At 35.4% G+C, this 23804-nt stretch overlaps 1 protein-coding gene across 2 annotated transcripts in view; it reads left to right on the top strand.

Annotated features, from left to right (window-relative positions):
* The window catches only part of Gxylt1 (glucoside xylosyltransferase 1), a 44871-nt gene extending 27210 nt beyond the window's left edge, over positions 1 to 17661 (top strand). For both annotated transcript variants that reach the window (XM_047550205.1, XM_047550204.1), the window contains 5 exons: positions 134 to 259; positions 2521 to 2772; positions 8288 to 8411; positions 8662 to 8834; positions 16328 to 17661. In XM_047550205.1, the coding sequence (XP_047406161.1) occupies positions 134 to 259; positions 2521 to 2772; positions 8288 to 8411; positions 8662 to 8834; positions 16328 to 16489 (837 nt within the window). In that variant the 3' untranslated portion in view covers positions 16490 to 17661. The remainder of the gene's footprint in view (positions 1 to 133; positions 260 to 2520; positions 2773 to 8287; positions 8412 to 8661; positions 8835 to 16327) is intronic.
* Positions 17662 to 23804: the final 6143 nt, after the last annotated feature.

Raw genomic sequence — 23804 nt, 5'->3', positions numbered from 1 at the left:
TAACATAAGATGTACAGGTTCTTAATTTTTAGCGCTTTTGTTTTAAACTATTGGTTTATGATATTATGGAGAAAATTGAAAGTAAAATCTAAACTGGTTTCTTTTTAAAGAAAATATTATTTTTATTTTTCAGCTTGACAGTTGGTCATTTCTACAAACATTTAATTACACATTATACCCCATTACTTTCCCAAGTGAGAATGCAGCGGAGTGGAAAAAACTCTTTAAACCATGTGCTTCCCAGAGATTATTCTTACCAGTAAGTCCCTACCGGCATGTTTGTTTGTTTTATTAATTTGAAATTTACTTTTACACAGATTATTTATGAGGAGTTAACATATAAACAATTAAACAAATACACATGTGCATATGATATTTTCTTTTTGAATGCAAGATAAATTCATATGGAATAAGTCAAAACTATAATAATAATGCTGTTAAAAATGAAAAATTTGGGGTCAGGGATGGAGCTCAGTGGTAAAGTACTTGCCTTGCATTTGTGAGGCCCTAGATTTCATCCCCCCCATATTATATGAAAATAAATAATTTTTAGTAATTATTATCAAAATAACATTTCTGATATGTGTAACTCATGCAGTTGCTTTGAGCGGTTTCATCTCTAAGAAGGAATAGAGATCAGATCTTAATGGAGCCAGGCCCGTTGCCAGTGATGTACTTTGACAGGGTTAACTTCAGGTTGCATAATGCACATACAGTTTGGGAAATTAGGTAGATTGCATTATTAAATGACATTTCTGCCTTATACCACGCTAAATTACTTTTTCTAACTGACACTTAAATATAGTAACAAAATTAAGGCATGTGAACTCAAAGAGAAAAAGCATTTATTGAGTGGAGTTGTTCTTTGGTGGTGTCCTCTGATGATAAACCCTGATTTTTTTTTTTAATCTAAAAATACCAGAATCCAGATTACTTCTTTCATTTTGAGTTGATTTCACTCATAGTTTTAAAATTCATAGTTTTTGTTCTGACCACTGTGACATTTAAAACTCCTGTGGTATTATCAGTTTAAAAATTAATAGAAAATTACAATCGTAGAAAAAGTACTGAATTTAAAAGCAGACAGTTTTCTGGAAAGCATGTGAGCTACGGGGAAGATGTTTCAGTTACCTGTACTTTTAAATGGATTAGGACAACCTTTGCATGTTAAGAATATAGTTTATCTAGGATATGTGTTAGAGTTACATTTTAGTTGTAATTTTTATAGCCAGATCTGCCTTACCATTATCTTTGATGCTGTGCTTAAAAAATTTAAATCCTAAGACTTTTTTTTTTTTTTTGTGGTGCTGGGGATTGAACCCAGGGCCTTGTGCTTGACAGGCAAGCACTCTACGAATCAAGCTACATCCCCAGCCCTAAATCCTAAGATCTTGCCAAGGCTTCCTTCCCATTGTAAAAAGCATACAAATAAGGGATTAAGATTGAAAAAAAAAAAAAAAGAAAAAAACTGAAGTTTTAGGCTTGTAAGTGCGTGCGTGTGTGTGTGTGTGTGTGTGTGTGTGTGTGTGTGTTTGTACTGGAGATTGAACCCAGGGGTGCTTCACCACTTAGTCACATCCTCAGGCCTTTTAATTTTTTATCTTGAGACAGGGTCCCTCTAAGTTGCTTAGGGCCTCACTAAGTTGATGAGGCTAACTTTGAACTTGGCGATCCTCCTGCCTCAGCCTCCTGAGCTGCTGGAATTACAGGCATGTGCTACCACGCCCAGTGTACTCACTATATGCTTAATTTAAAAGGTGTAGGTTGACTTCATCATCAAATCTTACTCATAGACAGGAGAAGCAATCCATTTTAAGTTTGTAGGATTTGCATTGTAAAGTGTGTGGGTAAGGCAGAATAAAAAGTTACCCTTGAACATCTCTATGGAAGGTACATGTTGGAGATGCAGTGTCTCTCAAAAAGTGAAGCATGGCCAGTTTTTCTTCTAAGACAATTCCTGTCTTCACCCTTCCTAAGTGCACATTTTTCTTTGACTTAGTGGGAGATAGTAAGCATGGAAGAAAGACCAAGGAGTCTGGAACTGGGTGGCTTGGCTTCAGGATGGTTCTGTGACCCTTACTAGTTGATACAAAATGATGTAAGGGTTGGTGTCACAGGCTGTGCGTGACAAGTTCAGAAGATCTTAATTTGTATTAGTTTATTTTTCATACTAGGAAATTCAGATTTGAGATAAGAATCCACCTTATATTAATGTTATTTTCTGTTGTGAAAAAGAGTTCTTTTCTGATCTTTGAGGATAATGCTTTTATCCTCCAAATTGTAGTATTGAGTTTTCTGCTTTGTTTTTCTAGCTTCTCTACAAGTTGACATAAAATTTAGCATAGTATATTTATGTCTGCTATTGTCAAAAATGACAGACTTAGGAAAAATTACTGTACTGTAAAAAATCAATGCCAATTAGCTTATCTCCTTGGTATATCTTCTATAATTAAATCTTCTTATGTTTTTAAATTAGATCAATACGATCCTAGTTAATGTTTCAAATATCTTTCCTCACAGTTAATCCTGAAAGAAGTCGACTCGCTATTGTATGTCGACACTGATATCCTTTTTTTACGAGCAGTTGATGATATTTGGTCTTTACTGAAGAAATTCAATTCCACACAAATTGCTGCAATGGCACCAGAACACGAGGAGCCCCGAATAGGATGGTACAATCGCTTCGCCAGGCACCCGTACTATGGGAAAACCGGAGTGAACTCTGGAGTGATGTTGATGAACATGACGCGGATGAGAAGGAAGTACTTTAAGGTGAGTTGCTGGGCCGGTGCTTGGGTGATATTTCTCTGGTTTTCTTTTGAAATTATTTGATTTATAGTTTTAGATTTCTTTTATTAAAATCCAGACTGAACTATTCAGAATTTTTCCATTTAAATAGAATATTTGAAGAAAAACGTGGCCATGACGTGTGGTTTAGTAGAGTGGGCGGAACCAGATGGCGTCACACACAGGGAGAGCCAGGACCATTGCCCAGGCAGTGGGCGCCCTCGGCCTGGCTGTTGTTGAGGGAGGCAGCGACAGAACACTTGAATCTGAAGTGTGGTGTTTCTTAGGGCAACAGAGTCGTGGTTAAGATCATAGACTGCAGCTGTTGGTCTGGCACTTTTTAGTTATTTAATTGTTTTGGTTACATTTTGATTATCTCTGGGCTTAACTTTTCTCCTCCATGAAGTGGAAAAATGACATAATAATACCAATGTCTTAGGGCTTTTTGTGAGGATTAAATAAGTTAAAATGGTGACTGACATATATAAATGTTGGCTATTATGCCGCTATATTGAAAGTTAACTTAAAAACATCCTTGCGTGTTTCTCATCAAATTGTGGGATCAGGGGGCTGGGTTTGTGGCTCAGTGGTAGTGCGTTTGCCTAGCATGTGTAAGCCACTGGGTTCAATTCTCAGCACCACAGGTAAATAAATGAATAAAAGCCTATCAACATCTAAAAAATTTTTTTAAAAATTGTGGGATCAGTGGATTGTTTAATTTCACTGACCATGCACTCTGAATCATCACTGTGTTCTGTGTACAGGTTATGCAGGGTTAGTTTGGGTTCAGTAAGCTGCAAGTCATTGTAGTGTGTGGGCTCTAGGGACAAACTAACTTTCTGTGTAGCTTTACCACCTGAGTGCTTCTTAACCACTGACCAGTTAGTTAGCCTTTGAATGTCAGTTCTCTCAACTTAAAAACAGAGATACTAAGTGGACTTATCTAAGTTTAGAAGAAATTAATTAAAAATGTTTAGTACAGAGCATGGCACATAGTAAGCAGGTTTCCTTTTCTTCTTTTTCTTTTGTGGTGCTTTGGGTTGAATCCAGGGCCTGGGCATGCTCTGCAAGTGCTCCTCCCCAGCCTGAGGGAGCAGATTTTAAATGTTAGCTAAAAACAGTGCCTTCTGAGCAAATACCCACCATTTGTTACTTTGTAACTAGTTAGGATTAAATTAAATGTTAAAGGATATTACATCTCCTAAGTCTCTGTATATGTTCACATGGCGATATTCTTGGATTTATTTGTCTTATGGTTTTCTTTCCTCCTTTCTTCCCTTCTTCCCTTCTTTCTTTTGTTGCTGTTGAACTCAGGGCCTCAGTAATGCTAGGCAGGTGCTCTTCCACTTGAGATATACCCCTAACCCTGTCATGTGTTTTTCTCTAACTTCTGGTGGATAGAATTTACATTGTTAAATTTATTTCTTCCTTGAACAGGTTGAATTTAAATCTTTGCCTCATTTAGAGTTTTTTCTTCTTTCCTTTGGTATGGGCAGCCGTATTGCTTGTAGCCATCACCACTGTGTGCCAGCGTTTCAGTCTTAGAAGCCTTCTCCCACCCAACCCAGTCCTAGGATTAAACCCAGGGGCACTCTGCCACGGAGCTACATCCCCAGTCCTTTTTATTTTTTGAGATGCAGTTTTGCTAAGTTGCCTAGGCTGACCTCAAACTTGTAATCCTCCTGTTTCAGTTCTACGAGTCACTGGGATTGTGCCACTGCACCCAGCCAGTCTTTGAAGTCTTGATACTACCTGTTGCTCTGTTACTCTGATAAACTTCGTAATGCTTTTAGTCTTCCAGTTTCTGAACCCTGAGAAAATCTTGATTCAATCTCAGTTTTGCCTCCCAGAATTGAATGCATTAATGAGACTAGTACTCGGTGACCTCTGCTCTTGCTTAACAGAGAACATCTTTAGTAATCCAGATTGTTACTGTATTTTGAATTTTTAAATTTCATGGTCTATGAAGTGTTACTAAGTAAAATTGGCATTATAACATGATTTTGATTTTCTGATTGTTAGACTATGCTTGGTAATATTATACCAGAAGATGGTGCTGTAAGATTATCTGCTAAGAAATAATGTACTGCTCAGTAACTGCATTTGCAATTTTTAGAATTATGAGAATTTAGAGTTGTAAAGAACTTGAGATAATTTATTACTATACCATTTAATTAAAAAAATTAAAATATAGCTGTATAGTTCAAGTTCCTTAGTATTTTTTTGTACCTGTTAATTATTTAGATGCTGTTCTTAAATACCTCAATAGTTTCTCCCACTGCACTTTTCCTTTTGTTAGTGGTGTGTTATAGTCAGCTAGAAATGTAGAAAAGGGGGTTGAAATAATCTCCAAACTTTCAAACTTTCTTTTCTTCTGTGCATTAATGACTTAAAGAAGAAAAAGATGAGAGCATTGATTGCACACTAGTTCAGTAGGTCCAATTTGTGTCAGACCTTTTGCCGTATGTTACAGATGACCTATTATTGACCTATAAGACCACATTCAGATTTGCTTCATTTTCAAATCATAGTATTTATGATTTCTAAGATGATTCTATAAATTTTATGGATTTTAAATTTATTTTCCAATCTATTTTTCTTTGTAGTTTTTCTGTCTATATTTGTAGCAAACATTATCTTGGTTATTCCTACTAATTCTACAATTTGAGGCACATATCTTAAGTTTTAGATCTTTAACCATAGAACTGAATTATTTACAATCATTTCTCATATTATTTCAAACAGATCTATGAATGTTGCTTCATGGTTCTTATCACGTGGAAAGGCACAAGATTATCCCTTTTAGGATAAAGGTCTTATTTTAAATTATTTATTTGCTGTGTTGTCACCAAATTCCCACTATTCACGGCTGTTCAGTTCCAGTGTCATATTTTAACATATTTGACTTTTTTTTAAGGATTTTCAAAAACATTTTATTAAAAAATATTGAGTTGACAAAAGTTATTAGCAGTAATAAAATATAAGGGTAGGAAACAACAAGTAGTTTTATAACCCAGTAGTTGTATATTTCATATTCAAGGTGTATAACATGATGATTTGATATATGTATAACTGTGTACTGACCACAGTCAAATTAATGGATTTGTCACCACCCATAATTAACATTTGTATGTCTAGAGATGAAAGGTTACTTCTCTTCCTAAATTGCAGGTAACTGTGTTATAGTATTATTAACTATAGTCACCACACTGTACTTTAGATTTCTAGAACTTATCTTTTTTTTTTTCCTTTTTTGTTTCTTTATTTTTTTTCTCTTTCATCTTAACTGCATTATCCAGAATGTCTACAAAGAACATGCTCATTTTTACAACTAGAAAAAGTAAATCGTTAATTAAAATACATAACACAAAGTTCATAGGATATCAATAAGAATAGAAAGAATGTAACCATCCAAAAGCAATACCCATTCTTGGATGCCTAAAATTCACAAAATTATATTGAAAAGCAGCAGTGTCTTTCATATAGTTTGAGTTCAGTTTTAGCAAAACAAAACAAATGTCTTTTCCTTTGAATGGTGAATACCTTGAAATTACTCCAGAATAATATTGAATTATTCACATTGAATAGTGAATGCCTGGAGTTATTCTAGAATAATATGAAATCAAACTTTATTTCAATAAGAACTTTTAAGCCTAAAATCCTGCAAATTGAATCAGTCTTGGTTCATGTATCTGTTCCCAAAAGTAGTCTCCAAATTTATAGAGATTAGGACTTAGCACTTGTTTATCTTATAACTGGAAGTTTGAGCCTTTGCCCAACATTTCCACCTCCCACAGATACAATTATATATATTAAAGAATATAAGTTAATCAGGAGGCTGAGACAGGAGGATTTCAAGTTCAAGGCCAGACTCAGCTACTCAGCAAAGCACTAAGCAACCTAGTGAGACCCTATCTCAAAATAAAATTTTTTTTAAAAGGATGAAGTTCAGTGGTAAAGTGCTCCTCCTGGGTTCAATCCCCAGTACCTTTCCCCACACACCAAATTCAAATAGTAAAAATTATTTTTGTTCTTTGTATCTCTTGATACTTGATAGACAGTTTATCACATTGGTTAGCTATTGTATTTTGGGTTATGATATTTGTAGTTTTGAATCCTTACTAGAGTATTTATTTCCTCTCTTTTTAAAAAAAATCAGAATTCTTCTTTAAAAAATATTAGAGAAAAACCAAATAATATGAAGTAGGTGCTTAGGAAAACATTCCTTGTATGTCTACTCTACCCTTTTCTCGTCCAGCTATATTTAACTTTGGAAAGTGTTTTTTGTCTTCTTTACCTACTGAGGGCAGGTGCATCTTTTGTATAGCTTTGTGTTCAGAATATTTAGCACAGTGCCTGACATAGAGTAGCACGTAAGTGGCTATTTACTGGCAAAGAACAGTCAAAAATGAATGTTTTAGAAATAAAGCCATAAATAAATTATTGGAAAATATTGGAGAAGAGAATATTTGGTATGAAAGGAGCAGGTTATTTTTTTGTGTTTGAAAGATGTATGTGATGGAGGACTTGTGTTGATGTAGATAGCCATGTGAGCAGAGTAATATCAATGAACATCTTGCCAAAAAGTGTGAAGTAATGAATCCTGGGAAACTAATGAGTTCTCAGTTTCTAGCGCTGTTGGAACATAATATGAATAGACACCTGTTAATTTTATATTTATGGATAGGCTGACAATGATAATGAATCAGTTTTCAAAAGCATACACAATTTTAAAATGAAGCTCATTGGTCTTAATGTAATATGCATTTTGGCAGATTTTCTAAAATTAGAACTACATTTTTCTGGTTTTAAAATCTACAAAGCAAAATTATTTTAAAAATTCAAGTAATTTATTATATGAAGAGTGAAAGGACAAGTGCCCACTCTACACATCTCTCCCCAGTTTCATGCCTTTGGAAGGAGTGACACTGTAAGCTTTGCTGTATACTCATTGGACTTTTTAAAAAATATATTTTGAAACAAATGTGTGTGTATATATATATATATATATATATACACACACACACACATATATATTAGTATTTATAGGATCCTTTCATATATCATCATCTTAAAATTTTTTCTTTCCTTATTAAGTTGAAAACTTTCACCTTTTCACTGTCCTCCTCTTAAAATTGAGATATAGCACTGGCAATGTAGCCCAATGATTTTGCCCTTGCCTAGCATGCATGAGGCCCTGGGTTTGATCACCAGCACAACAAAAAGAAAAAGTAATGATTAAGTTGTAATTAAACTATTACTACTTTTTCTTTCCTGAATTTTATTAGTCTTATCACTCCTACAGATAACTTCAGATACCTTTTGTTATCTTCCCTTCTCCTACTGGGCAGCTCTCCTCAATCAAATATCATTTTGTTTTGTAGCAAAAGGAGTTTGCATTTCTCCCTGTGCCTACTAATAGTTGCTAAGGGAGGAATCAGGAACTTTCATGCTGCCATTTAAACTTGAAATCTGAGACTCTTTAATGTTTCATCAACAGAATGATATGACAACTGTACAGCTAAAATGGGGAGATATTCTTATGCCATTGCTTAAAAAGTACAAACTAAACATCACATGGGGCGATCAAGATCTACTGAATATTATGTTTTTTCACAATCCAGGTAATCATTTATCCTTTTATCCTTTGCATCTATAAAACAAAATCACAGATAATATTGAAATTGACTTATATTAATGGTTGTTACTTATATTTGAGACAGTAAAACTTTTCTTAAATATTGATTTGTTGGAGATGTAAATGCTTAAGTGTATTTTATAGTATTTCAAGTCTTATTCTGCATTTTTTTTTTTTGCAAAATGTTGATTCTATAGAATTAGTATTTGCTTCTTTTTTTTTTTTTTTTATGTTAGAAAGCCTTTTTGTTTTTCCATGTCAATGGAATTATCGGCCAGATCATTGTATATATGGAAGCAATTGCCAAGAAGCAGAAGAAGAAGGAATCTTTATTCTTCACGGGAACAGAGGTGTTTACCATGATGATAAGCAGCCGGCATTTAGAGCTGTTTATGAAGCACTGAGAAATGTAAGGTTTGCTTTTTTTTTTAAAGTTTTCGTTTGGAAAAACTTATAAGCTTAAGGAGAATTGGCAAAATAATGCAAAGAATTTCCATAAATCCTTTATTTAGGCTCATCAGTTTTTAGTATTTTGCCTTATTTGCTTTGTCATTGGTTTTCTCCCTATACATTGTGTTTTTCTGAACCATTTGCCAAAAAATTGCATGTTATCCTCTTACCCCTAAAAACTTCAATGTTTTACTAAGAATAAATTCTCTTATAAACCACACACCAGTATTAAACTCTGAAAATTTGATACTGATATTTCATGTGTCATCCATGTGTCTTTACTCTCTTTTGATCAAGGAATAATTTCTCAGTGTTTGTCTTTTGAGACATTGGCCTTTTTGGAGATTAGTGCCCCTTCACCGCCACTACCATCTCTCCCCCTCTCCCTCTCTCTCTCTCTCTCTCTCTCTCTCTCTCTCTCTCTTTTTAAATTAGAATGTTCTTTATTTGGCTTTGGCTTATCTGACATTCCCTCTGATTAGGTTCAGGATGTGCACTCCAAAACGCAACACCACTTGACATTGTGTTGCAGGTACAATCATCTTTGCTCCTTGTTGATGTTGATCACTCCGTCAAAATATTGTTCAGTTTCTCCACAGTATGATTATTTTTCCTCTTGCAAAAAGTTTGTGGGTACAGTCTCAGAAATCATGCAGATGCTCTGCTTCTTATCACAACTTCCCTCCTAGATTCCCTATAGATTGAGCATCCATTGTTGGTTCTTGCTCAGATCAGTCTTTACAAGGCAATTGCAGATTGATGGTTGTCCAGTTCTAATACTCCTTCCACGTATCATTTGGCATTCAGCATTCTTCTGTAAGGAAGAACCAAGCCCTCCCTTTTTGCCCTATTATTTATTTATATATAATCACTATGAACCCTTTGGTACTTATTCCCCTTTCCCCAGTGATTTATAATGTTATTCTCTTCTGTGTCGATTCTGAAGTTGTTTCAGATTTTGCCGTGGAGAGCATTTTTTGGCTACTTTTTGTGCCCTTTGACATGTCTCAGTAATTTTTTGAGTATCTCTTTTATTTTCTGTCTTAATAAAATACTCTAGGTTTGTCTAATACTTTCCTTACCTCTGAAATTAATCATCCAGCAAAGGAGCTCTAGTGCCCTTTTGTGGCTCTGAATTTTAGGCTTGTTTATTGCTACAGGGGTGTCTTTGCTTTGAAGCCCTTTCAGTGACAGGAGGAGATGCGAACTCAGACATGTAGTCAGGTGTTCTCATTGATCCTCCAGTTCTAGTTCATTCCTCCAAGCTCTCTGTTGCTTTCTTCTATCCTATATTTTATCCCCTTTCAGTTCCGCTGTTAGAATCCTGACTTCTAACGTTAATACATTTCCTTATTTGCTTTACCCCATAATATGTTTAAAATAATTTCAGAAATGTTTCATTCATGCCATTACCCCAGAACCAACCTACTAAGGTGTTCTGGATTTGTTTCCAGCCCTCTTTCTCCCTCCCCTGCCACTGGACAAGGGTGAACCCTCAATACGATGCTCAGAAGTTACCTGAAGTAGTTCTTTTTCCTTCCCTTTCAGTGTGGTTATTTTATTTATTTGAAGTACATTTGGGTCTATTTTTTCTTTTCAGAAAGTTTTTAGTTTTAGCTTTTTTCCCCTATTCTTGTTGATAACAATATTTTTGATATGTGGAATATTAATACACTTCAAAAAGTGAAAGCCACATAAGGGTTTACTTAGATGTATCTCTTCTTTCCCTGTCTCTTCACAACCAATCCCCTTTCCCACAGGTTTCCAGTGTCCCTTCCTGGTTTGTAAATTTGGGTTTCTATTTGTAAGAAGGGAAGATGTGTGAATGCTTGTTTTATAATTTTTCTTTTCTTACACAAAGGGTAGCATACTGTATGTATTCATTTTTTCTTTGTTTTTTTTTTTCCCCCACTTAAAATATTTTGGAAATATCTGCACCATTCTTTATGTTAGGACATTTGGTAGTTTTTAGTATTTTTGAATTATAAATAATGCAGCATTGTGTAGCCTTGCCATGTGCATATTTGTGTTTGGGGAAGTGAATCATCAAGGTAAATTCCTGGAGTGGGATTATTATAATGAAGATATTGCCTGTTTCCCCTCCATAAGGATTGTTGGCATTCCTGCCAACAGTTTATAAGGCGTCCTCTTACCCACATCCTTATTAATAGAACATATTATCAAGATTTTTTTAAAAATCTGTCTATGTGGTAGTTCAGAAACTGAATCTTGAGGTAGTTTTAAGTTGCATTTCTCTTATTAAAAGTGAAGTTGAATATCTTTTTATATATTTAAGAACCACTTTAATATCTTTTTGGGGTGAATTTTCTTATATCTTTCACCTGTTCTTCTATAGGTTTTTTAAAAATAATTTTATTGAAGCACGAAGTTCTCTCAAGTGTATAATTCTGTGATTTTTAGCCTATTTACAGAATTGTACAGCCATTCCATGAGGGAATTTTTATCATCCCTTTAATTGTTAAAGGTTCTTTGTGTGTTTAGGGTCTTTGCCCTTATCTGTGATATATAACTGTGGATATTTTCCCCCAATTTGACTTTGCTGATGACATTCCATGCCATTCAGTTTGTTTAAAACATTTTATGTAATCAAGTTTATCAGCCTTTTCCTACCTACACTTGGGAGATAGAGCCAGTTGTAGGAGAATTCCCCCAGGCACTGTTTCATTTATTGCATTCAGATCTTTAATTTTGGATGAGGAATGAATACCATTTGATCCTTTTCCAAATGGCTCTCCTGTTGTCTCAATACCATTTATTTAAAAAGTTTATTATCAAACCAAAGAGTTGAGATACTGACTTTGATCCTATATTGCAATTCTCTTTGTGGTTTCTGGATTTTCTATTTTGTTGCATTGGTCTGTCCATCTGTGTATCATACTGTTTTAATGATATGTTTTAAAATCTGGTAGGGCTATCCTTTCTTCATAACCTGTCCTTTTCAGTGTTTTCCTAGCTACTATGTATTTATTTTCCCACAAGTATCAACTTGATTCACTCCAAAAGAAAACTTGTGGATAATTTTATTAGCAACATACTAACTTCATGCATTAACTTGGGGAACAATGACATTTCGTTGGTTGCTGTGTGTTGAATGTGGTTCATCCCTGCCAAAACTTGCATTGAAATATAATTTTCAGTGTAATGGTATTGAGAGGTGGTGGGGCCTTTAAAAGTAATCAAATCATGAGTGCTTCTCTCTCATGAGGGATTACCAGTATGACCACTGAGCTCTCATGCAGATGCACTGCCTGCTCTGCCAGATTACTTAATCTTAGTGGATGTGAAGACAAAACATAAATAAATAATAGGAGTGTTAGTTTGGTTTAAGTGTTGGGGTTAGAAGAGCTTGTGATCCCTATTTGCAAGGTTCTCATTTGCTTGTGAGTGAAAACCTCTGGTCTAAGATAGCCTCACAGGTAGCAATAAAAATAAAAACACTTAACTATGATCCATTGTGACAGAGACTGTACTAGAATGAGGAAGTTTAGCAGTTCTGTGCTGAAGGGTCAGGGAGGCCTCATTTAGGAAGAGTTATTTGAAGTGTGTCTGAGGAATGAAGAAGCGTTTGCCAGGTGAGTGGGCCTGTCTGCACTGAGAACAAGCTTCAGAGGTTGTGGAAGCGTCCTGAGGAGGTCAGTTTGCCTGGATGTGAAGGTGGGCAGTGGATAGGATGCACATGGACGTGGAGTGCTGTGCCATGTTGGTGTGTTGGCGTGGTAGTCCACTGTGATGGGGAATGGAATAAAGCGTTCTCCTGGAATTCAAACCTGGTGGTGGGCAAGGTGCCAGCAGCATTTGTGGGCACAGTTTTCAGGTACAATTTGCTAAGTTTCTTGTCCTATAAACTTGACAGGTAAAGTTACTAAATAGTCACTTGTCGTGATATGACTATACTTGCTGAAGAATTATGAAATACAGTGTTTTCATTTTAATTTAACAGGCCTTGTATACCTTCCAAAATTAATATTGTGTTTTAATAATGCTGTATGACAGATTGTCAGAAGGTGATAAAAATGAATAAAAATATTTTTAGGATTTTGAGATTTTTGGCAGAATAGAAAAGAAATGCATTCCTATAAAAGCATAATTCCTTTGTTTCTAGTATTTAAAAACAATCTTCTGTTAGCAAGTTAAATCTCTTTAGTTTTGTTTGATATTTTCCTTTGGTTTATAAATATTTATCTTTAAAAATCTGAGTAATAGAGTGGATGATGACACATAATGGGGGGTGGGAGGGAGGCAAGAATGGAGGAAGGAGGGACTGTATAGAGGGAAAAAAGGGGTGGGAGGGGAGGGGGGGAAGGAAAAAATAACAGAATGAATCAAACATCATTACCCTATGTAAATGTATGATTACACAAATGGTATGCTGTTACTCCATGTACAGAAATAACATGTATCCCATTTGTTTACAATAAAAATAAATTTTAAAAAATCTGAGTAATAGTTTTAAGTTGATTAATTATGCTTGATTTTTATGAAATAGATTTTAGTTTTTAAATGATTTCAAATATTAAATTAATGATTTTTTTGTATTTGCTTTGGGTCTGTGTTAACTACAGTTTGTAGTTATCCATTTTTCAACTTAATGAAGTTAATCAGTCTTTTATGAAGCTCTTATCTTCCCTTATCTATAATTCAGTGAGAGGTGTAATTTTTTAAAGAATTGCATACAGACCAAGATATTTATGCAAGTTTCAGACAGAAGCTTAGTCATAGCCATGGAATGCAGTGAACAGTATGAATTATAAAGGATGTGAACCAGGCTTAAAATGCAAATGCATAGCTATGTATGCCAGCAAATCAGTTTTTACAGTCTGTACATATTTGTTAAATATTAGTTTGTTGAGTGAATAAAAATATTGTTTAAAAATTACAAATTCAAAATGGGAACAAAACATTTTATGACTCCATGAGGTATTTTCTGCTTCATGTATTTTTTTCAGAATTATTATATTTCCTTGGTGTTCCTGTGTTAACTTTGATTTACTTTATACCCCGCTTCTATTTGCATAACTATGTTTGCACAGGAGTCTTGAATGTTTCTCTCCCATAGTACCTCGTTGTATTTGGTGGACACTCAGGGTTTGCTGTATTGAACTACAGTCTGCCATACTTCCCATGCATGTTCTGTTCTGTGAAAATGCCTCAAATTGCCTAATCACGATCATCATAGTCTCACGAATTATTTTCTGCTCTTCAGCTGACAGTCTTTTATTTATATTTATCATGGCCTTCTAAAAATTTGTGTACTGGGTGCTGTGCAGTGAAAGCAAGGAATGATTAACTACATAAGGCAAGGTTTCCAGGGGAGCTGACAATCGACCTTAGCCCAAAGATGATGAGTGCTAGGATCAGGAGGAAAGGGAAGGATGACTCAGGCACAGCGTGCTGGGTGGAAAGGGCCTGCATTCAGGTAGGGCACACACATGTGGCCCGGGACAGGGACACCTAGGTGCAGCTCATGTCACTGGCAGAATGCATTGTCTTTAGCCTATGTACAATTTTGATAATTTGTCTACTCCCTTAAAGATCAAATTGCTGTGTCAGATGGTGGGCTGAAGGAGGTCAGCCTTGTTTATTATTTCAAAAAATATTTATCAGAAGAAATTTTTTTCCTGGTGAGGGAATAAAAATATTTAATCAAACATTTGGATTTAAAGCTCATGAAAATGAATGAACTGAATCTCAAGTACCATACTGTCCTAGGAATCAGCAATCTTCCCCTAATTCTTAAATGTTTTCATTTTATTGTTATAGAATAGTTTTAAACAATCAGTTTGGTCTTCCCATAATTATTTGCCTCTCTCCCAGTCGTTCAGGTGTATGTTTTGTACATGTTGGAATGTCATTGGACATTTTGGCCTTCAATAGCAGACACATTTAGGCATGTCTGTATATAGCACGGCACTTTTCTCAGTTTCCTACTGTTCATTGAGGTTCATCCTTTGAAAGGAATTTTGAAGACTGACAGCATTGTTTTGTTGGCTTTTGTGTGAAAGCATTACTGTGTTGTGGTTCAGTGCTTAGACTGGAGCTGAACTGCTGGGGCAGAATCCTGGTTTCACCTCTCACTAGGATTATAACTAGGGAAATTCTCACTCCTTGCCTTGGTTGCTTCATTGTGAAATGAGGATATCATTGTCTATGTTTTGAAGTTATTATGAGACTTACATTTATCAATACATATAAAACTTTTAGACTGGTACCTGGCATGTAGGACATTGTTCCTAGCTAAGCTTCTCTTCCTCTTTTTTTTTAAAAAAAAATTGTTTTCAAAACAATTTTAGATATTTATCTTCAGTACGTGTGATTGATTTTTTAAAATCACCTTAAAAGTGGTGATCTCATGCAGTTAATACTCACAATCTTGTTGTTAAGTGGTGCCAAAGTTTAGGATCTCTTGGCATCTCCTCACTTCTGAATCCTGGGGCTTCCTGCAGACTGACTCACTGTGCTTAGGGTGGGGCTTTCATTTTTTTCTCCCCCAGGGTGCTAGTGAACCTCAGGTATAATCTTAGGTCACTTGAACCTCTTAGATTTCAGGTTCCAAATTTACTTTGTGAGTTTGCATTTTTCACTGTATTCAGATTTTGATGTAAACTGTTCTATTTTCAAGATCCATCCATCCTTCTAATTGAAAATATGCTTAAGAGGAAGTACGGAGTAAAAAAATACACCTGATTGACAATCCTATGATTACAAATTATTTCCTCTTAACTTCTACTATACTGTTCCCAGATACATTCATCAGGATGCATATGTATTTTTTAGTGAAAAAGGAAGCTGATCAAGAATTTATTTTGGATTGGGGGGTCAGTTAACATTCAACTAATGCATTTATTGGTTACTTTTTAGACTTTTTAAAATAAAAAGTGCTAGTATGAATCCCTATGAAAACTGCATGATATTTAGCAGTTCTCACACATAGTAACCTTGGGATCCTTTTGTGTAGATGGGGTCCTTTGGGAAATGCTAAACCATGTCATCATATTGCATTCCTCCACTTCATGCCTCCATGTCTTTCCTTTCTAATTTAGCCTCAACCCTATTACCAGGGTGATTTTTGGAAGGTGAAGTAGGGTGGAATGCCTGGTAAGTGAGTCCAGCTTTCATAGTTTCTACCAGGTACCTTCAGAGTGTTGGTCACCTTATGTCAGTATCTCTGGGTCTTTGCCTTCATTCTTCCCCTGGCTTGGAATGCTGTTTCTGTTACCCCTCCCTGAAAAACTTGCCCTAGTTCCTCCAGGGATTTGCCATCAATATTTCCCTTCTCTAATATTTCAATATAATTCATTGAAAATATTTGTTGAGCATATACTTTCTATGAGATATTAAATGGAACTTGTTAATATTAAAATGATTGAAGAAATTGTTTGGAAAAATAATTAAATTTTTATATATATAATTGCTTTTTTTCCTCCCCTCTAGTGTTCTTTTGAAGATAACAACATCCGTTCCTTATTAAAACCTTTAGAACTGGAACTACAGAAGACGGTGCATACATACTGTGGAAAGATTTACAAAATATTTATCAAGCAACTAACGAAAAGCATAAGAGACCGTTATGACAGACCACGAAAGGAAAGGTGATTCTTGGTGACTGCTAAGTTAAATGGATGAAAACAACGAAGTGTCAGAGCATAAGTGTGAAGGAATAATCTTGAATGAAGTATTTAGGAAGGAATTATTCATCTCCAGAGTAATTTTTTTCCTGAAGAAGTTAAATGAGCAGTATATTCATGTAATGAAGAATAAGTTAAAATTTGGGGTTCCAACAATAGACTTTTTTGATCTCTGATGTTTTGTAACATTACTTGCTGTCATTCCAGTATTGATGAAAATATTATTGAATGGTTGTAGCCTGCACAGTTCTGGTGGCTCCTACTCTCAAGTGAGTAAGAATGGTAGGGGTGTATGGATGGAAAATGTACCTCATACACAGTGTGGGCACTCAAGCTGTGAGTATAGCAATAATTTTATGTCAGCACTAACCTCACTTTAAACATGTGAGAAAAAGGTTGTTTACAGGGGCAGAAAAGGTTCTGTTTCTCAAGAAATGTGATGTAACCAATGTAACCATTGACAATCTATGTGTACCTTATACATTTCATCTCCGATCTACAATATTTTTGTGACAATCATGTTTAAAATTATTTTTAGACTATAACTAAGCTGCACGAAAAATTGAGCTGTATGAGAAAGAAGAAAAATAATGAAAACTTTGAGGCATTTTGTGTGTGTGTGTGTGTGTGTGTGTTTTGTGAAAGAAGGCAAAATGGTAGTGTTTTCATTTTGTATGTATTAAACTGTCTTGTCAAACTCAGTTCTAAGATATTTGGGGAAGTTTTTTCCTTTTTCTTCTCTTTTTAAATCACTTTAAGTGAAAAATTTCAGCTTTACTGGGCATTCTGGAAGCAAAAAATATGCTGATAATAAAGTAAGAAACTTAATAGTAATGCTAATATGATGGTGGAAACTGCAACGGGCCAAAGTGTGTGAGCTGCATACTTCCTGGGATCAGTAAGTTCAGTTACAATGGAGTAGAAAAAGTGGTCCATTTAAACTTCTTCTACCTCAAAATGACTTTGCAAGGCATTTTTGAAAAGCAAATGTATAGAACCTTACTTTAAGTAAATTAGACAATTTTGGTGGATGATTTGGATTAAGAAGAATGTTATATCTAACAACAGAAAAAGTAATATTTACTGGGTTAATCTTGCTTTTTTGAACATCACTTAAGACAGTTAATTTTTTTTTTTTTTTTTTTTTGGGTACTGGGGATTGAACTCACAGGCGCTTACCCACTGAGCTACATCCCCAGCCCTTTTTATTTTTTATTTTGAGACGGGGTCTTGCTGAATTGTTCAGGGCCTTGCTAAGTTGCTGAGGCTGAGGCTTTGAATTTGCAATCTCCTGCCTCAGCCTCCCAAGTTCCTGAGATTATAGGTGTGCACCCCTGTACCTGGCCAGGACAGTTAATTTTTAAAGGCAAGCCTTGAAGTTGAGAAAAAATATTACTTCTCTTGGTGCTCTTGACTGCTATCTAGTGTAGCTATAGATTCTAAACTTTTAATACATACCCTGCTAGGGCACACATATCTCATTTTACCGGGCGCTATGTGTTACCTTCTTTTTCTCTCTTTGAATTTTAATGCTTAAATGGAGAAGAGAACTCAGGAAGGAAAAATCATGCTATTCGGCTTACACAGTGTCCTCTGTGTAGACCGGGAGTTTGTAGAAAGTGGTAGTCAGTACTTTGTTGTCCGCTGTCTTGTGTAGTTCAGTCAGGGACAGATTGAGAGAGGAAGATTTAAAAAAGCAGATTGGAAATTGATTCTCACCCCCTCCAAAAAAAGAGAACTTGATAAGCAGCCCAGCAGTCTTAGAACAGATGGGTTGAGAGAGCAGGAGCCTACTTCCTTGGCAGAATGCCTTGGTGGAATACCTGTGAACTGTTGAAATTGAATTCGCTGAGAAAATGAGAATCCTAAAATTGCAAACTTTGGCTGATGTATATAAGACCCGAAAGGGTCTACAAATGAGACCGTTGCTTGGCTATAGAAGACTCTTTGAGCAGCTTGTTAAAAATAGTTATCTTGAGCTTCTCCCTTGGAGACTGATATACTCTCTAGGATGAAGTCTGTTAAAAAAAAGTTATTGAAGAGATTTAAAGATCATAAAAAGTAGGGAGCGCATAACACAGTGGTACTCGTTGTCCTGATCTAATACTTAGCAATATGTTGAGTCAGCTTAATTTATTTCTTTTTTTCCCCCTCTGCTGAAATATCTTAAAATCTCAGACATCATTTTATTTTACCATTGTGAATGTTTTGGCAACTATAGGGACTTGGACTTAAAGTAGCAGCAGTTCTCTGACCTCATCTGATATCCTTAAGCAGATTTCCCTGTCTCCAATATGCCATTGTTTAGTTGGTTTGTCAGAGTATAGAGATAAGTTACAGGATTATTCTGTTTTTAACAGGCACCTCAGGTGATTTTGATATTAACTAGCCTGGGAACCACTGGAAATTATTTGCCAGCCTTAAGGTTGAAGTTAGGATACCACAATTCCTGGCATGGTTGGTAAATTATAATTGTGATTTTGAAATTAGAAGAAGCTGTTGGGTTATTGACAAGATATGAGTCTATATCACTAAGTTCCATAAGGTTTAATTTTCTCATTGAATGGATACTCTCAGCCCCATGGGCTCCAGTGTGGCTGATGACTCCGTGTAGACTGTGGCCATGGGTTAATCCATTTGGATTGTGTGCCATGGTCTTCTTTGTGTTCTGGCCTTTTTATACTGTCCTGTGGTCTACATTGTGGACCAGCTGGAAGGTTCTTCATCTGGTCTATTGAAACCTGACCTAATTGAGCTTTGTATCATAAATTGGGTTATGGTGAAAACTGTCCATTTTTTTTTTTTACCTAAAGTCAATGGTATCACAGAATGTCTATAGCAGTTTTAAAATTAATGTTTGGAATTTTATCTTTAAGGTAGTTTTTTCCTTGAGAATTCTTAAGAAAGTTCTTAGCTCTAATAAGATTAAATTGCAGATGAATAAATTGGAGAACATAGTATTTTTTCAGTATAAGAAGTCCTTCAGAAAACATAGCTTATCTATGCAGTTTATATAAGTTATACTATATATTCTCTGAGGCTGTGTGTGAGAACACACACAGTTTTGACTTCAGAATTATCTCTGGGCTATAATATGACCAAAGTGGAAAGATTAAGATCAAACTTTATTTGTATAAGATAGTAGTCATCTTAAATGAACTTGGAAAACCTTTAGAAATATATTTTATGATTTATATTTTAAGAAAATCTATTTTTTCCTTATGAAGACTAGTTCATCATGTATACAGTAACCAAGTGATTTGGGGACATTTTCGAGCCTGTAACACTATTATTGCTTATGTGTTGCTGCCTTGCTTTTTAATCATATGTCAGTGGTGGAGTGACAGGAAGACCAGACTGAGAACTAAATCTGGATTCTCTTCTTGATCAGGGGCCTCAGGCATGCCATTTAGACTTCACTATGCCAGTAGGTTTTCAGGTGGAGCCAGTATAGTGTGCCCTTCAAACCTCATAAGGTGAGACTCAGAAGAAAGAATGGGTTTGAACATTCTACCTGGTCTGTTACACCATGCCATTATTACGTTGAGCTGTTTTGCTCTGCTGGTCCTTTCCTTAGGCTGAATGTTTTCTGATACATATCTCCAGTACGAATTTGCTTATGTCATGTAAGGAAGAGTTTTTCAGGAAGAGAAAGTAAGAGAAGAAAGATGTAAATGAATAATCAGAAAAGAAGGAAAAGAGAGGAAGTGAAAAAGGGAGAGGGAAGAAAAGGGAATAAGAGTGAGAATGGCAAAAGGCAGAGTAAAGGAAAAGAAGGAATGAAATGGGGAAATTGAGAAGTAGAGACGGAGAGGAATGCAGTGGAAGCCTTTTCTTTTGGCCTTGTGCCCCCACCCCCACCACCAACCCCAGGTCACTGTCTGCCTTAGTCCTGCAGGTCAGGAAAGGTGCTGGCTTACATGGCAGGAGGCTCGGGGCCACAGTTTGTGCACCCTGCAGATACTCATTGATTTTTCAGTACTAATGATTCAATATTTTATCTTTTTTTTTTTTTTTTTTTTTTTTTTGCTGGATCCCACTATATGAGTTGGGACCTGTGGAAACAATATCTTCCATTTTAACTCTGCCCTTAGCCATACCAAATTTGGATTGTGTAAGACTAACCACATTCGCCCGGGGAGGCTGGGGTGGAAGGACTGCTTCATCAGGTCTGAAGGGCTAGGAATCTACCATAGCAGTTTTCCCAGGTGATACTAATGGGAGCAAATAGGGAATCATTGCCTTTCCTTGAATGGCAGATTCAATAACAAGATCACATTGTTTTATTCCTCAGTAGAGAGGCTTTCAGTTGAACTGTTACAGGTGAATTTAAGAGAACAGGAGATGGTAGAAACACTAATTAAAGAGGGAAGCTTTAAGAGGGATTATTCATTATTAATTTTTTTGTGTGTGGTATCATGTATTGAACCCAGGTCATCATGCCTGCTAGGCAAGCAATCTAGCACTGAGCTACATCCCCAGTTCTCACTGTCTTCTATTTCAGATACGTATATTTTAAGTAATAAATACCATAGTTATAATGAGAACCTTTTTGAGATGTTTCTAGAAAGACCACTGATCTGTTTTTATAAAGTAACTTTTTTGATTCCTTAAATAGAAAATAAAAGTAGGGGTGCAATATGTCAGGTGTGGGGCCAGTTATCCATTTTTGAAATGCAATTTCACATATCTTAATGTAATGATTGCCTTATTACATTTTAATATTTAATAAAAATAGATTAATGATCTGTACAATAATAGTTATCGTTTTCTACATTGCCAAAGCAACCCTTTTTTGCTTATTAAAGTCTGAACTGTTCTGATGTTTGTTGTTTCTTATCTCATTGAATATAAAAATAGATTTTTAAAAACTAAGTTATACAAACTTAAGACAGAAGTCTAAAAGATGGCATAAGAATCTAAAAAGCAAAACTATGAAGGAATAGGATGTTATTCAAAATCTAGCAATTACAGGATCATGAAAAAAATAATAAAGAATAGCATATTGACCTGGGCAGTTTAAAATCTGAATCAATTTGATCTGCAAATCAGTGTCTGACTTTGGAAAATTTATCACCTCATCTCTAATAATTACAAATGTCTAAGGGGAGTATTTCTTTAGATTTTTCTATACACTTAGTTTTCAAATAAAAGAGAACCTTTGCAAAGATTTTCTCTTAACACTAATACTGGGAACGCTAGTTGGAAGGTCTGTGCTCAGACATCTTAATATCAAACTTAAGAACTGATGTGCAACCTTCAATTATGTTTAGTTCTATATACATTCGGAATATGTGAGCATAAACACACATATAACACATCATAACAATTCCTTTTAAAAATTGGAGAGAATGCGACAGCGAATATTCTTTTAAAAAGTCAGTTGATTTTTGACTATGATGGACAGTAGCTTTGTATAAAATCTCTTCAGGGAATATTGGAATGTTATTTTTGTGCAAAAATAATCCAGGGCTTGTAGTATTTCTGAAGAATATAGCATCTATTCAAAATTTATCAAAACAGACATGTGTCCACATGCATTATCATCAGTATTTGAGAGCTGGACCAGTGATTTTTGATGGATTCTGTAACAGATTTGTGAAGGAGATAGAAACTGCACCTGTTCCTGAAATCAAAAACTGGAAAAAGTTGAAGGTGTTTTACCTTTTCTTAAGCATTTTGCATAGTTGTAACGTTTTGAGTAATAGTTCTAAAGCTGTAGGAAGGCATCATGCTGTACTGCGACATGTAGAGATTATTACCCTTTAACTGCTTTTTACATTAACGTACTTTGTTTTGAGAGTAATGTGAATATATTCCAAGTATTTTGTGTATTTTGGGAGTTATTAAAGAAGAGTATAGAATTACACATTTGGTTCTAACTTGAGAATAATGAAAAGTTGTTTCATTCAGTTTTGAAGGAATTCACATCTTTTTCTTGAGAAACTGTTGCTGTAACTAAATAAACATGTACTCAATAAATGTTTAATTTTCTTGAATGATGTCTGAATTATTCTAACAGTCAAAAACAGTATTACGAGGACTGGGGATGTAGCTCAGTGGTAAAATGCTTGCCTGGTGGTCCTGGGTTTAATGCCCAATATCAAAACAAAACAGAGAACAATTGTATGGTCTTTAAGAGGGGTTGCTTGGTAACCAGAAGCAGAGGGCAGTTCCTTGACTGCCTAACTTAGCAACTGAACAAGTGTCATCAAGAACCTTGATGCCTTCTTAGTCCCCATTTCCATTCTCACCCTGTGAGCTTGGTCTCCCCTCATGGCTCCAAAGTGACAGCAGATAACAAGCAGAGGCTGAAATAAAATTTATTTTTATGAGGAAGGTTTCACTTGCGCTTGTTGGTTACAGCAATGCTTATCTCTTAACAATTGCTTTGCAAAGGGAAAAAAGTTCTCTTGATTGACTCAGACCATAGAGACTTGCCACTGGACTTAAAAATGGGTTCCCCTTGAGGAATGGCTGCTTAGAGGAAGGAGAGCAGCATCAGGGATCTGAAGTTGGTGAGGTAGAAGAGCAGAGAGTTTGGGAGATGGCTACGGGGTAGGCAACAGACCATCCCCTGTTTTACTTACTGAAGCATTTGCTGTAATTTCAAGGGGGTCGAATTTTCATGTCTAGAGAAGAGCACCCTTCTTGTGTCAGGAACTACGTTTGCTTTAAAAAATCAGTAATATTATGATCTAATGTTTTTCAATTTTACAATTTTTATTATATCATGGTTTTTTATGGGAGAGGGTCACAATCATAGTATAAAAGGTTTGGGAAGATTGAGAAGAATTTAAAAATTCCTTTAAACTGGTGATGAGAAGTGTAAATATTAGCAATATGTTTTAAATTTAATTTATAAATTATGAAATGTTCTCATTGAAATAAATTTAAAAGTATATGAAGTAAAAATAAACAGGGGCTGGGGAGATAGCTCACTCGGTAGAGTGCTTGCCTTATAAGCACAAGGCCCTGGGTTCAATCCCCAGCACCCAAAAAATAAATAAATAAATAAACAAGAACAACAACAAAAGCTTCCTGTTTATCTACAGCTATACACATTTGGTGTGCATCCTCCCAATCTGTATTTTTTTTGGTGATGCTGGGGATTGAAACCAGGGCCTTAAACAGGTAAAGCATGCTTTCTACTACTAAGCTTCATCCCCAGCCCTCTTCTGGGTCTTTTGTCTCACACACACACACGGTTCTAAAAGTGGCTCCTACCTTATGTGCTCTTCTATAAGTTGCCTTTTTTCACATGATATATGAAATACTTCATT

The sequence above is a fragment of the Sciurus carolinensis genome, chromosome 4 (assembly GCF_902686445.1).
Source record: "Sciurus carolinensis chromosome 4, mSciCar1.2, whole genome shotgun sequence".
Classification (NCBI taxonomy): Eukaryota; Metazoa; Chordata; class Mammalia; order Rodentia; family Sciuridae; genus Sciurus; species Sciurus carolinensis.
The sequence above is the reverse complement of the archived record's forward strand: the minus strand, read 5'-3'. Positions and strand labels throughout refer to the sequence as shown.